The 15,209-nt window shown below is 39.6% G+C and overlaps 1 protein-coding gene across 11 annotated transcripts in view; it reads left to right on the top strand.

Annotated features, from left to right (window-relative positions):
• ubr5.L (ubiquitin protein ligase E3 component n-recognin 5 L homeolog) overlaps nt 1-15,209 on the top strand; it is a 103,118-nt gene that overhangs the window by 57,639 nt on the left and 30,270 nt on the right. For 9 of the 11 annotated variants that reach the window (XM_041566575.1, XM_041566580.1, XM_041566583.1 and 6 more), the window contains 14 exons: nt 436-646; nt 1,179-1,305; nt 2,181-2,329; nt 2,540-2,635; nt 4,716-4,839; nt 5,843-5,940; nt 6,041-6,189; nt 6,725-6,816; nt 6,899-7,045; nt 8,515-8,633; nt 9,701-9,827; nt 9,903-10,032; nt 10,127-10,287; nt 12,049-12,288. In XM_041566575.1, the coding sequence (XP_041422509.1) occupies nt 436-646; nt 1,179-1,305; nt 2,181-2,329; nt 2,540-2,635; nt 4,716-4,839; nt 5,843-5,940; nt 6,041-6,189; nt 6,725-6,816; nt 6,899-7,045; nt 8,515-8,633; nt 9,701-9,827; nt 9,903-10,032; nt 10,127-10,287; nt 12,049-12,288 (1,970 nt within the window). The remainder of the gene's footprint in view (nt 1-435; nt 647-1,178; nt 1,306-2,180; nt 2,330-2,539; nt 2,636-4,715; nt 4,840-5,842; nt 5,941-6,040; nt 6,190-6,724; nt 6,817-6,898; nt 7,046-8,514; nt 8,634-9,700; nt 9,828-9,902; nt 10,033-10,126; nt 10,288-12,048; nt 12,289-15,209) is intronic. The other 2 variants (XM_041566576.1, XM_041566574.1) reach the window with 2 other exon arrangements.

Below are 15,209 nucleotides of genomic sequence, written 5' to 3'. Positions count from 1 at the left end.
GTGAGTACAGCCACATTAAAAAGAATTCAGTGCGTATACTGCTGCACTCTCCTGTTGCTGAATGCATGAAACCGGAACGCAGGGGAGCGCAGGTAAAACCGCTCGTCTGTAATACAGAGCCCTTAATGAAACTCAGGATCTCTGCTCAACAGGACCAAAGATAAGAAATGTATCAACGAAATGTATCAATTTAAAACAGTTGACAGGGTCGGCGACCCCCCCCTCCTCCCAGAGCTGCTTTAGAAAGACATGAGGTGAAAAATGAAACTTTACACTTCAGTTTTAGAAAACAGTCACAAACAAAGTAGTTGAAAAAAGTTTTTATTTCATGTGAAAGATCTGAAAGCAGCTGAACTGTTGGAAGGTGAACAACACATCAATGACTTGCTTGCCTTTATGTGCACTATATAATCTATTTTGTTTTACTGCATGCAGAAGCAAACATTGATGCAACACATTCTGCGCTGTGATTATGAGGCCTGCAGGCAGTATTTGATGAACCTAGAGCAAGGTATCGTCTTGGATCCAAACACTCAGATGCTGCAGACTTTTCTGAGCCACCGATGTGATGGCAATAGGAACATATTGCATGCCTGCGTGTCCGTTTGTTTCCCAACAAGCAACAAGGAAACAAAAGAAGAGGAGGGTAAGAATAAACCTGTAATAAATGACCTAAAAGTCTACTTGTGATTTATGTTTTTAATGGGGTTTTTTTTAAGCAGCGAATTGTGTTTTTTAAACGACCAATGAAACCTCTTTAGTCTTACTAAAGTGAAACACTTACCTAATGGGCCCATGGAGCTGTTATTGAAATCCATGGATAATAGTGTAGACCAGTGATCCCTAACCAGTAGCTCGCGAGTAACATGTTGCTCTCCAACCCCTTGGATGTTGCTCCCAGTGGCCTCAAGGCAGCTGCTTATTTTTGAATTCCAGGCTTGGAGGCAAGTTTTGGTTGGATAAAAACCGACGTACTGCCAAACCAAGCCTCAATGTAGATTGACAATCCACATAGGGGCTACCAAATGGCCAATCACAGCCCTTAGTTGGCACTCCAGGAACATTTTTCATGCTAGTGTTGCTCCCCAACTCCTTTTACTTCTGAATGTTGCTCACAGGTTGTAAAGGTTGGGGATCCCTGGCGTAGACAGATCTAATGCTAATTATCTTTGTTTCAGAAGCAGAGCGCTCTGAAAGGAATACGTTTGCAGAAAGACTATCTGCAGTAGAAGCAATTGCCAATGCTATCTCTGTGGTTTCTAGCAATGGCCCTGGAAATCGTGCTGGCTCTTCCAGCAGTAGAAGGTGAGAACTGACATTTAACACTGGAGTGCTACAGGGGGATAGTTAAAGGGATTCTGTCATGATTTTTATTATGTAGTTTTTATTTCTAAATTACACTGTTTACACGGCAAATAATTCACTGTATGATATAAAGTTTAGTTCGTGAACCAGCAAGTGTGTTTTTTTTTTTAGTTGTAATATTTGTGTGTAGACTGCCATCTCGGGTAATTTTGCCTGGTCATGTGTTTTCAGAAAGAGCAAGACCTTTAGGATGGAACTGCTTTCTGGCAGGCTGTTGTTTCTCCTACTCAGTGTAATTGTGTCACCGTTGGACCTGGATTTTACTATTGAGTGCTGTTCTTAGATCTACCAGGCAGCTGTTAGCTTGTGTTAGGGAGCTTCTATCTGGTTACTTTCCTATTGTTCTTTGTTAGGCTGCTGGGGAGGGGGGGAATGGAGGCAGGGATATCACTCCAACTTGCAGTACAGCAGTAAAGCGTGACTGAAGTTTATCAGAGCACAAGTCACATGACTGGGGGCAGCTGGAAAACTGACATGTCCAGCCCCATGTCAGATTTCAAAATTTAATATGAAAAAAAAATCTGTTTGCTCTTGAGAAACTGATTTCAGTGCACAAATCTGCTGGAGCAACACTATTAACTGATGCGTTTTGAAAAAAACATTTTTCCCCATGAAAGTGTCACTTTAATGCTGGCAAGTCGCTGATTTAAAAACTCGTCTAGAGACCATTTTGTTCCTTTCTTAATTACTATTTCTTTGCCTTGAGTTCAATTAATAAGCTAGTTAATTGACCTAAAAACGTTAATTGTCTCTTCCAGGTTAGAGTGCTTTACAATGATTATTACATTGAATGTGATTGTATTTTCTTTTACCAGCTTGAGATTGAGGGAAATGATGAGGCGGTCCCTTCGGGCAGCAGGTTTGGGGAGACATGAGGCTGGCGCATCTAGTGATCACCAAGACCCAGTATCACCTCCCATTGCACCTCCTAGCTGGGTTCCTGATCCACCTGCTATGGATCCAGGTGAGTGAAACTATAAAAACTGCAATTTTTGTCTTAACGTTGTACTAGCTATTCATTTTCTGCTCTTGTATACTAGTCATTCCTAGTCTGAATCTATAGCAAAACTTTAGTATTTATAACATTTGGATTTCTTTAGTTCAAATTGCAGCTTTTTTGTATTTTTGTTGTGCAGGCTGTAATACATTGCATTGTTCTTCTCTTTTCCAAAAGATGGTGACATCGATTTTATCCTGGCTCCTGCTGTAGGATCACTTACCACGGCATCCACTGTACCTGGCCAAGGACCAAGTACTTCTACAATACCAGGTTGGCACAGCTCACAGAACAGTTTATATGTTTATTAAATGTTGGTAGACTGAAACTAAATAATATCTTAGGGAAAAACAGCAGACAGAAACAGGGAGAAATATTCCACCTAGCTGGAGATGGGCATTCTTATGAAGGAAAGGTTTTCTTTATCTCTCCTCTTCAGAGGAGGATGTTAAGACTCAATGCCTGTGTGCTTAGCAAATATGTAGATTCCAAATATTCCAAATTGAGAGCTGCTCTCACATGTATTGTGTCATCGGAGTAGATGTTTTGCCAGCTCATATTTTGTCAGTTTATATCAAAGCCTTTGATAAAAACTAGTATAGGGAAACTGAAGAGTATAATTTGTGGCTAGGTGTCTGGAAATGCTTGGGGACTTGTAGTTTCTTAAAATAAGGTTTTGCTTTAAAAAGAGATCATAAAGGCAAAGTTCTCCTTTCCTTCCAAAAACAAGCAACTGCAACCAGTCTTCTTCAGAGGCAGAACATTTCTTAGCCCCAGGACACCTGACTACATTCAGTATCACATTCTGGGATTTCATTGCATTGCTTTTTACAGCCACTGGACTTGTGCCAACATTTAGAGCAGAGGTTTCTCCTTGTGCTGCTTTGTGCCCAATATTCTATCATCAACTCCTACATAGTAGGGTAACAGCCAACATACGTTACCACTGCTGTCACTGAATAAATGTAAAACTTGCCCGCTTTCATCATTATTGGGGACGTACGTATATAACAGTCCCTTTACAGTGGTGGTCATGTCCAATTGCAAAGTTGCCTTGATGTAGTCAAAACTAGCAGTGCCATATCTTCTGCCTTGCCTAGGCATACTGAAGAAGGGTGTGTGCACATTTAGAGACCTTTTATGGTGAAAACCATTGTTTTTAGAAGTCTTGAACTTAAAGGGATCCTGTCATCGGAAAACATGTTTTTTTCAAAACGCATCAGTCAATAGTGCTACTCCAGTAGAATTCTGCACTGAAATCCATTTCTCAAAAGAGCAAACAGATTTTTTTTATATTCAATTTTGAAATCTGACATGGGGCTAGACATTTTGTCAATTTCCCAGCTGCCCCTGGTCATGTGACTTGTGCCTGCACTTTAGGAGAGAAATGCTTTCTGGCAGGCTGCTGTTTTTCCTTCTCAATGTAACTGAATGTGTCTCGGTGAGACATGGGTTTTTACTATTGAGTGTTGTTCTTAGATCTACCAGGCAGCTGTTATCTAGTTACCTTCCCATTGTTCTGTTGTTTGGATGCTGGGGGGGAAAAGGCAGGTGGGTGATATCACTCCAACTTGCAGTAAAGAGTGATTGAAGTTTATCAGAGCACAAGTCACATGACTGGGGGCAGCTGGGAAATTGACAATATGTCTAGCCCCATGTCCGATTTCAAAATTGAATATAAAAAAATCTGTTTGCTCTTTTGAGAAATGGATTTCAGTGCAGAATTCTGCTGGAGCAGCACTATTAACTGATTCATTTTGAAAAAAATTTTTTTTCCCAAGACAGTATCCCTTTAACGTTACTCCTTTTCCATTTTTGTATGTTCACCAGGAAATATGTTTTTACTGCTATAATGTATACAATAAGATTTGTGCAAGAGATGTTATAAAGGAAAAGTAAAATTGCTCCGCATGCTCTACTTTGGTTTTTAAAATTATTTTAAAGCTATTAAGCAGTGTTTAAAATAGTACTACATTTTGTATCAACAGCTGCACCTGCTTGTCAGTTTTTTGATTGTACAGGTGAAAAACATGTTCAGAAGCAGGACTCGTCCTATGATATTTTGCACAGGAAAAAGTCAAAATGCAACTAACCCTTCTTATGTCTTTCTTGAGCAGAGCAACATCAGAAGAGTTCTCTGCTTTTCCTTCTGAGCATTTACTCCCTGACTGTACAGTGACTGACCAGCAGATGGTGCTGTTCATTATAGTAGCAGTTTAGAAATGGCTTAATAGCTTTAAAAGAAGCAAAAATTTAAATTGCAAAAGTTGGTTTACTTCTCTGTTTTAAATAACCTCTTTTCAATCATACTTTCTCTTTCAATTGGTTGTTTTTATTTTTTAATGCTTTGCAGGTCCTTCCTCTGAGCCATCAGTTGTTGAGTCCAAGGATCGGAAGGCAAACGCTCACTTCATACTGAAGTTATTATGTGATAGCATTGTTCTGCAGCCTTACCTACGTGATCTCCTGTCTGCCAAGTATGTTTAGATTTAATGTAGTTACATCACAAACCATTGTGAAATACAGTAACCAGTGCAATTCTCATTGAAGATTAGGGATGCACAGAATCCAGGATTCGGTTCGGGATTCGGCCAGGATTCGGCCTTTTTCAGCAGGATTCGGCCGAATCCTTCTGCCCAGCCGAACTGAATCCGAATCCTAATTTGCATATGCAAATTAGGAGCGGGAGGGAAATTGCATGACTTTTTGTCAGAAAACTAGGAAGTAAAAAATGTTTTCCCCTTCCCACCCCTAATTTGCATATGCAAATTCGGGTTCGGTATTCGGCCGAATCTTTCACGAAGGATTCGGGGGTTCGGCCGAATCCAAAAAAGTGGATTCGGTGCTATTTCAAAATATCCCTTCTTTGTTATTCCAAATATCTGTACTCTAATTGTGCCTTTTATAGCTCCACCGTTGCACTTTAAGTTTTAAAGGGGAATATCGTGGTTATGATCCATGTTAACTTTTCGGGCCATATTAAGTATTTATTTTCCTAAGTGTAAAGTTGCTATTTGTTAGATTGCTTATATAAGGCCACTTCACCATGTACATATTCACTCCCTTGATACCTCTTCTGGAGCCAATCAACCTCCTGTCTGGCCTGTCTTAAGTTCGGTTTTGATTTTGCAGTTTAGGCCTGTTGAATCAGGGTTGCCCCACAGTCATTCAGTAATTGTGCTTTTACAGCTGTGGACCACCATCTTTACCCCTTCCCCGCACTAGCTGTGATTTGGTTCGGGAATCTGCAAATTCCAAAAGAGTGGATACGGTGTATGCCTAGTTTATAAAACTTGATATTCAACAGTGGCTGAAAATGTGATTTAATTATACAGCAAGCTAATGAGAAACAAATGTCTCGCTGGGTGAAGCATAGGTTTTGCATACAGATATTTATATTGACACTACACTTCTTTGCCAGATGTATGAGCTTGAGATATGAATGAAGGCCACTAACTACAATTTCTGTGTTTGCTTAAGGGATGCCAGAGGTATGACTCCTTTTATGTCTGCTGTTAGTGGGAGAGCCTATCCAGCTGCAATTACCATTCTGGAAACTGCACAGAAAATTGCTAAAGGTAAGCAATCCCCTTACCGATTCTCAAACAAATAACATTTAAATTTGAGTTGCAGCATCTTGGCTTTAGCTTTCTGATCTGACTCCATTCTTTGTTCCAGCTGAAGCAAATTCAAGTGAGAAAGAGGAGGATATTTTCAAGGGAATGATATGTCCACCTGGTACGAATTCAGACGACTCTCCTCTCTATGTACTTTGCTGCAATGATACCTGCAGTTTTACATGGACAGGAGCTGAGCATATCAACCAGGTATGAAGGCAGTGAATTGTTTAAAATGTGCTCCTTATTTTTACGGCATGAATTTGTGTAACTGTTTACATTTAAATGTAAAAAAAGACTTGGAGAGCAACACAAGCATGAAAATGGGGATTTCAAATAAGGGCTGTGATTGGCTATTTGGTAGCCCCTATATGGACTGGTAGCCTACAGGAGACTGGCAGTATATCTAGTTGTTATACAACCAAAACTTGCATCTAAGCCAGTAATACAAAAATAAGCATCTGCTTTGAGGCCACTGGGAGCAACATCCAAGAGGTTGGTGAGCAACATGTTGCTCGCGAGCTACTGGTTGGGGGACCACTGATCTACAGTGTACTGATTAGAAGGATAGGTTTTTGTTTAGATGGAATTCTTGGCAGAGCTTTCAGTATACAACAGGTCCTAGTTGAGGGTTTGAGTTAATAGTGCTCCTGGACAAGCTACTGTGTTCTGTGTTATTCAAAATGTGATATGTTTCTGTTCCTGGTCTTTATAAAATATTGTACATCCCTCTTTCTGGTCTCAGGACATATTTGAATGTCGAACATGTGGCTTGTTGGAATCCCTGTGCTGCTGTACTGAGTGTGCAAGAGTCTGCCACAAAGGTCACGACTGCAAGTAAGTGTGCTACTAGGCCAGAACCTCTTTACAGAATCAAAGTTTTACATTTTGGGTTACATTGTTAGAACTCTTGTTTCAGATTGAAAAGAACATCGCCTACTGCTTACTGTGACTGTTGGGAGAAATGCAAATGCAAAACATTAATTGCCGGACAAAAGTCTGCACGACTAGACCTTCTCTATCGACTGCTGACAATCACTAATCTTGTCACAATGCCAAACAGCAGGTAATTGATATATTGTTTATTAGGATTTTGTCCCCTAAGCAAAGTCCTGTAAATTGGCAAAAAAAAAAAGTTAGAAATACTTTTCTGCCCTTTATGGAAATGACCCTGTGTTTATGTTCTCTGTTATGTGCATTACTCACCTTCATCCAATTTGTCTAGGCGAGAAGCTAGAGTATGTAGGTTTTATCAAATGTGCTGCTCCAGCAAAATTCTGCACTGAAATCTGTTTTTCAAAAGAGCAAACAGTTTTTTTTATATTTAATTTTGAAATCTGACATTGTCAGTTTCCAAGGTTCCCCTCAGTCATGTGACTAGTGCTCTGATAAACTTCAGCCACGCTTTAATGCTGTACTTCAAGTTTGGAGTGATATCACCCCCTCCCTTCCCCCCCAGCAGCCTAACAACAGAACAATGGGGAAGGTAACCAGATAGCAGCTCCCTAACACAAGATAATAGCTCCCTGGTAGATCTAAGAACAGCACTCAATAGTAAAATCCAGGTCCCACTGAGACACATTCAGTTACATTGAGTAGGAGAAACAACAGCCTGCCAGAAAGCAGTTCCATCCTAAAGTGCTGGCTCTTTCTGAAAGCACATGACCAGGCAAAATGAACTGAGATGCATCTACACACCAATATTATAACTAAAAAAAATACACTTGCTGGTTTAGAAAGGTATAGTTAGCGATAGGGATGAAAGAGTGGAGACACTAAAGTCAGAAATGGATGTGTGTTTTGGGTTAAGCATGCAATGGCTTGCTCTTTATTAAACAAGTAATGATACACTCTCTGTAATTATTAAACTCGCTCCAGTAGCTGCTCAAGTTTTAAAAGTATCTTTTAAATAACAGTTTAAAAGACATTTAAGACATACGTATGTGAGGTAAACTCTGTCCATTAAACAATACAGGCTCACTTTGCTCCAGTGGCGTAGCAAGAGTGCATTGCCAGACCCCACTGCTCATAGCTACTTCCGCCTGATGTGCTATAGAAAATGATATAGATAACGCCACAGCCCAGGCCCCTGCAACCACAAAGTATGCTTCCTCTACAGTTATGCCACTGCTTAGCTCAATGTGGTCTGTTACATAATGGTTTAACTTATTCATTTGCTTGTGGCTTCATCTCTCAGTGGAGTCTTAAGGCTCATAAAGCTGAAGTAATATTTGGAATTTGAACAGTGAATGCAAACTAAAATTATTTTGCCTGTTTTTCTTGATTGATAGGGGTAACAGCTCAGAAGCATTCAAAGGGCAATTATTCCAAGTGTCATCAAACAAAAATTAAAATATGTTCCAACTTTCTACACTTGGGTTGCTTTTAATTAGGGTAAAAGGCTGGATTATGCCCACTCATTCAAATTATCATCATTTGAAATATGGTTATGCCAAGCCCTGGTTATATTTGATTCTAAATGTGTAGTTTTATTGCATTAAGGCTAACATTATATGTCTGACACCCATCTTTCAGGGGAGAGCACCTTCTTCTTTTCTTAGTTCAGACTGTAGCCAGACAGACGGTGGAACACTGCCAGTATCGACCTCCAAGAATTCGGGAAGATCGCAATCGAAAGACAGCTAACCCTGAAGGTGAATATGGCCTCCAGATTCCTTGATTTTTCTATGTCATATCCTGTGAAATACAAATTCATTTGGTTTAAATGGAATTAAGGAAGGGTTGGCAACAGCCCTGCAGATGGTTGTAATCCACTTGTGAGACAGATAGCTAAGGGTGGAAGTAGGAAAGTGTTAAAAGGATCTAGGTGTTTGCTCTTAATGGCAGTAGATCAAGACATGGAGAATGCGGCTGTTGGTGAGGCTGAGCTGAACTATTCTTCAGTTCTGATCTTTTGCCTTGTTCAAACTGTAGAGGAGGGTTTATCTCATTGGTTACTTCTGTTTGTCCAATAGTCTGAATGAGAAATCACTGAACTTTCATTAGGGCCTGTCTCAGGTTTGCATACCAAAACCATATCACATTGCATACACAGATTTCATGACAAACTGGTTTCGCTGACTATTCCGAGGGTACAGAAACTCATTATTAAAGGGGAACTCCGGCTTCCAAAGCCCACATAACACTGAAAACCCTAATATACCCATCACAGTTTCCTGTTTCTTCAAAAAGTATGAATAAATGCAATTTTCTATGCTGAAACCCAGCTGTTTAACCATTCTTCTCTTTCTGAATCATTTGAAATCCTGGCAGGGAAGGAGGGACTAAACACTGATGTTACAACTTCTCCACGGCTTACAGACCGCATGCAGGAACTACATAACCCACAAGGCATTGCACTGGGATGTTCCATTCCTTATTGAAATCACATGTGCAGGGAATTCTGGGATATGGAGGAGGCAGGCTGAGGCAGATAGCTGCTGAAACAAAGTAACAATAGTCAGGCAGCTCAGCAAAGTAGTCAGACAGATCAGCAGGGGGCTAGATTTAGGAAACTGTTCCAAACCATTAAAAATCATAAAGTCGGCACATTTTTTAATTGATGTATATTGCAAAGTTGCTTGAAATTTTGTTTACATTTCAAAAAGCTTATGTTTTTGTGGAGTTCCCCTTTAATTATGCTTCATTTAATATCAGATGTTATGGATAGGATGTCTGAATGTAATAATGCAAGACAGTACTTTCCTTTCTTTCATTCTAGATACTGATATGCCAGATCATGACCTAGAGCCCCCTAGGTTTGCACAGCTTGCACTGGAACGTGTTTTACAGGATTGGAACGCACTTAAATCCATGATTATGTTTGGTTCCCAAGAAAATAAAGACCCGTGAGTTATCACTTAGTAATTCCTTTACAATTTTCTTTCATTCCAAAGTTCTAACTTGCAGTTTCTTATCTCAAGTCTTAGTGCTAGCAGTAGAATTGGCCATCTTCTTCCTGAGGAACAAGTTTATTTGAACCAGCAGGGTGGTACCATTCGCTTGGACTGTTTTACTCATTGCCTTATTGTCAAGTGCACAGCAGATATATTGGTAAGTTTCTAAAAGACCTCCGGAAGAAACAATCTGTACACATAAACAATTGGTAAATCTTCATTTAATTTGTGATGATATTGCTGTTTCCTAGCTGTTGGATACCTTACTGGGGACCCTTGTAAAGGAACTCCAAAATAAATATACGCCTGGGCGTAGAGAAGAAGCTGTAGCTGTCACAATGCGTTTTCTGCGTTCGGTGGCTCGTGTTTTTGTCATTCTCAGTGTAGAGATGGCTTCATCCAAGAAGAAAAAGTAAGTACAGATACTGCTCCATCTGTTCCTTTTTGTTAACTATTTCAGTTAATCTCTTCTCGACATGCGCTGGAATTGTCATAAGATCAGACTGTGGTTTGTTTACCTTCCAAACACTTTTTTCAGTTCAATTGTTTTCAGATTGTTCCCCAGAAATAAAGATTTTTTTCAATTACTTTCCATTTTTTATGGTTTGCAGTTTTTTCCAAAATCAAAATCTAAGTTTAAAGTTGAATGTTCGTGTCTCTGGTGTTTGAGTCTGGCAGCTCAGTAATTCAGGCGCAGATTCTGAACTGTTACAATTTTGCAACATTTAGTTGATACATTTTCAGCAGCATCTCGGGAGTATTAGTAACTATTGTATCAAGTCTAACAGCTGCTTTTAATGAAACCCAGGGATTCTGCTCAGCTTAAGAAATGTATCAACTAAATGTATCAATTTAGAACAGTCGCGACCTCCCCCTCCCAGAGCTGCTTTAGAAGGTGAAAAATGAAACTTTACACTTCAATATTCGAAAAACTGTCACTCAGAGTAATTGGAAAAAGTCTGTTTCCGTTGAACGGTCTGAAACCAACTGAACTGAAAAAAGTGTTGGAAGGTGAACAACTCCTTTAAAGGGGATGTTCACCCTCCAATGCTTTTTCCAGTTCAGTTGTTTTCATATAGTTCACCAGAAACAGACTTTTTCCAATTACTTTCTATTTGTGACTGTTTTTTTCTAATATTGAAGTTTACAGTTTACCACTCTGTAAACTGTTCTAAATTGATACATTTAGTTGATACATTATTTATCTTTGTCCCCGCTGAGCAGAATCTATGAATGATCTGATCTCTAAATGTAGAACAGTTTACAGAGTAGGCGACCCCCATCCCAGAGCTGCTTTAGGGTAAGGCCACACTGGAGGTTTTGGGGAGATTTGGTCGCCTTGCGACTAATCGCCTCCTCTTTGCGGCAAACAATCTCCCCAAACGCCTTCCCTGACTCTCCGCCGGCTCAAATGAAAAAACGCCGGCGCTTATCTCATGCAGCGATTTGTTTTCCGAAGTCGCCTGAAGTTGCCTCACGAGGAAACTTTTGGGCGACTTCAGAAAATTAATTGCCACGTGATTAGCGCAGGCGATTTTTCATCGCAGGCGACCAAATCTGCCCAAAACGCCCAGTGTGGCCTAACCTTTAGAAGGTGAAAAATTTAACTTTACACTTCAATAGTAGAAAAACTGTCACACAGTCTGTTTCTGGTTAATGATCTGAAACCAACTGAACTGAAAAAAGTGTTTGAAGGTGAACAACTCCTTTAAAGGGGATGTTCACCCTCTAATGCTTTTTCCTGTTCAGATAGTTCACCAGAAATATTTTTTTCAGTTACTTTCAGTTTGTGAAGGGGGAAGGCAGATCAGGGGATTAGTCGTTGTGAATAAGCGATTTGTCAGCTGGCGACTAATCTCCCCGAATCTGCCCGTTTGGCCAGACCCTAAATGGCAGCTGTTAGAATTGGTACAATAGTTACTAATATTCCCACAGATGATGCTGAGAAATGTATACAATGTAGGAAATTGTAACCGTTCAGAATCTGAACCTGGATCACTGAGCTGCCAGACTCACACTAGAGACAGGATCTTTAAACTTTGGAAAACAAATAAAAAAAAAAAATGGAAAGAATTTTCTCGTGTCTGAAAACTGAACTGAAAAGTGTTTGGAAGGTGAACAACCCCTGTAATTTAGTGTTTCTAAAGCTTGTTCTGTTCATTTTGTTTTCCAGCAACTTCATTCCACAGCCAATAGGGAAATGCAAAAGAGTGTTCCAAGCTTTACTTCCATATGCAGTGGAGGAGTTGTGCAATGTTGCAGAATCCCTCATTGTCCCAGTGAGAATGGGCATTGCACGACCAACTGCCCCCTTTACACTAGCAAGCACAAGTATAGATGCTATGCAGGGCAGCGAGGAGCTGTTCTCTGTCGAGCCTCTACCTCCAAGACCTTCATCCGATCAGTCGAACAGGTAAAAATGCAATAGTTGAGGCATTAAAGCTTTAGGATTGGTGGGTTAGTAATATTTCTTTTAGCACTGTGATGTACAGGCATGAGTAAAGCTTCTTTTACCACTTGGTTAGACAGTAAAGAGTCAAAATGGTCAATACTTTATTTTATTTATTTATTTATTTTTTGAAACTCCGTTTATTGTAAATTGGCATTGGTAGTGTGCATACCCAATTAGTGTTTCTGATACATATGTTTTGAGGAGACAGGAAAGATATGGTTACATTCCATATATTAAAGGACAAGTAAAGTCTAAAATAGAATAAGGCTAGAAATGCTGTATTTTGTATATTAAACATAAGCATGAACTTACTGCACCACAAGCCTAATCAAACAAATGATTTATGCTTTCAAAGTTGGCCACAGGGGGCTGTCATTTTGTAACTTTGTTAAACATCTTTGCCTGACCCTGACCCTGCACATGCTCAGTGTGGTCTGGGCTGCTTAGGGATCGTCCTAAACAAAGCTGCTTGAGTTCTGCATGGCTGGGAAGTAAGGCGGGGGCTCCCCCTGCTGTTCATAAGTATGATTGTTTCCCTGCTCAGCAGTTAGGGACCATCTGACAATTCCTATCCACAGCAGTAAATGAAGGGAGAATTTCACTGCATACAGTCAGGTTTATTATATAAATGGTACACATTTTTTAATTAAAGTATATTGGAGATAGTTTTCTTTTTCATTAAAGAAAGTAAAAATTGGATTTTATTGTTTTGCCTTTCCTTGTCCTTTAAAGTAATACTGACACTAAAATTTTCTTTTCAAAATATTAATCTACATTAAGGGGCAAATTCACTATGCACTGAAAATGCGCTAGCGATAGCTTCGCCACACTTTGCCAGGTGTCATTTCGCCAGGGCTGCCCAAATTCACGAAGATCCAAAGTTGCACACAGGTTACCGAACGGTTGCGAAGTTGCACTAGCGATAATACTATAAGCAGTCCAAAGTTACGCTAGTGATGCCTAATTTGCATAAGTCGCCAAGTTAAAGTACAATGGATGTATATGTAGCAGCAAATACATTACACTACACAAGCCCGGGAAACCTTCATAAAATAAAGTTGTTATATTGCCCTATACATGTGCTCACTGTATAGTTAAGGTGCCATATGTTAGGAAATGTAGGGGGGAAGGAGGATAGGTACCCCCAACAAAAATTTACAAACTTTTTTTTTTTTTTTTTACCCTATCACCCTTAAAAAAGTAAGACGCCAGCGTTTTTTGGGACTTAGGACTTGCTTCAAAAAAAGTTGCATTTTTTTCTATCTACTCTATTGCACTTCGCCTGGTCTGAGGTGACGAAGGCAAGTCTGGCGCAAGAGGTAACGTTACGTTCAGTAAAATCCGCAAGTTAGTGAATTAGCGTAGTTACGTCCCATCGCTATAGCGCAACTTCGCCTGGCGTAAGTGTATGAAGTAGTGCTAGAGTAGGTCTACTTCGCTAGCAAATTTACGCCAGCGCCTGTTAGTAAATCGCCCTTGAGTAAATTTGCGCCTAAAAGTTACCTATAGGTCACATTGATCATTTTTTGCTGGTAGTTCTGCTTTTGTAAGTAATTGTTACTTCAAGTTCCTAAACCTGACTGTCCCTTCTCAGCCTGTCGGTTAGAGATTCTAATGTTAACCAACTACTGCAGCACAAATATGGCAGCCCCCTCATAGAGAAACATGGGGGTAAGAAAGGTAATGAAAGAATCAGGCAAATACTTTTATGGCAAAATGATGTTATGATGGATAAAAAAAAGATTATTGGTGTCAGTATCTCTTTAAAGGGATTGTTCGCCTTTGAGTTCACTTTTAGTATGATGTAGAGTGTGATTCTGAGACAAGTTGCAGTTTTTTGTGGTTTTTGAGTTATTTAGCTTTTTATTCAGAAGCTCTCAAGTTTGCCATCAGCAATCTGCTTACTATGGTCCAAATTACCCCAACAACCATGCATTGATTTAATTAAGAGACTGGAATATGCTAGGAGAGGCCTGAATAGAAAGAGGAGTAATAAAAAGTAGTAATAACAGTACATTTGTAGCCTTACAGAGCGATTGTTTTTTAGACAGGGTCAATGACCCCCATTTGAAAGCTGGACAGTCAGAAGGAAAAGTGAAAAACTATATATAAAAAAAAAAACATAATGAAGACCAATTAAAAAGTTGCTTAGAATTGGTTACTCTATTACACACCAAAAGTTTACTTAAAGATGAACCACCCCTTTAAAGGAGAACTAAATCTTAACTAAGTAGGTAGAAATGTTGTACATTATGTTTTGTGCTTCTGTACCAGCCCAAGGCAACCACAGCCCTTTAGCAGTAAAAATCTGTGTCGCCAAAGATGCCCCAGTAGCTCCCCATCTTCTTTTCTGCTGATTCACTGCACATGCTCTGTGCTGCTGTCACTTACTGAGCTTAGGGACCCGCTCACAATATACAATACACATAGAATAGAAATGTCACAGTATAAGGCTGAGATAGTTATTAATACAGATAATTACTACATGGCAGCAAAATGTGTCAGACATTTTCCAAGATGGTGACCCCCTGTGACAAGTTTGAAGTCCTGGATCATTGCTGCTATTGACAAGCTGAAACTTTAGGCTGGTGCAATAAGTTCGGTATATAAAATATGGCTTTTATAGCCACATTAATTTTTAGGGTTTAGTTCGCCTTTAAGCCATGAAACTTCACAATCAAAGTTAATCACGCCTGTCTTCAGTTTTTAACACTTTAGGTTCAGGTTCTTCTCTTAGAACCATAGAATATAGTTTATATTCCTGCTGGTCGCCCCCTGAGTATTCTAGTTACCTATCTTTGTTTTGGAAATTGCAGTGGAAATCTACCATATCATTCAGTGGTAATTCAGAAACGTAATGGCTCTTGCTATTTAAATACCCA

This window comes from Xenopus laevis, chromosome 6L (assembly GCF_017654675.1).
Source record: "Xenopus laevis strain J_2021 chromosome 6L, Xenopus_laevis_v10.1, whole genome shotgun sequence".
NCBI lineage: Eukaryota > Metazoa > Chordata > Amphibia > Anura > Pipidae > Xenopus > Xenopus laevis.
Note: the sequence above shows the minus strand (reverse complement) of the source record. Positions and strands in the feature narration are given on the sequence as shown.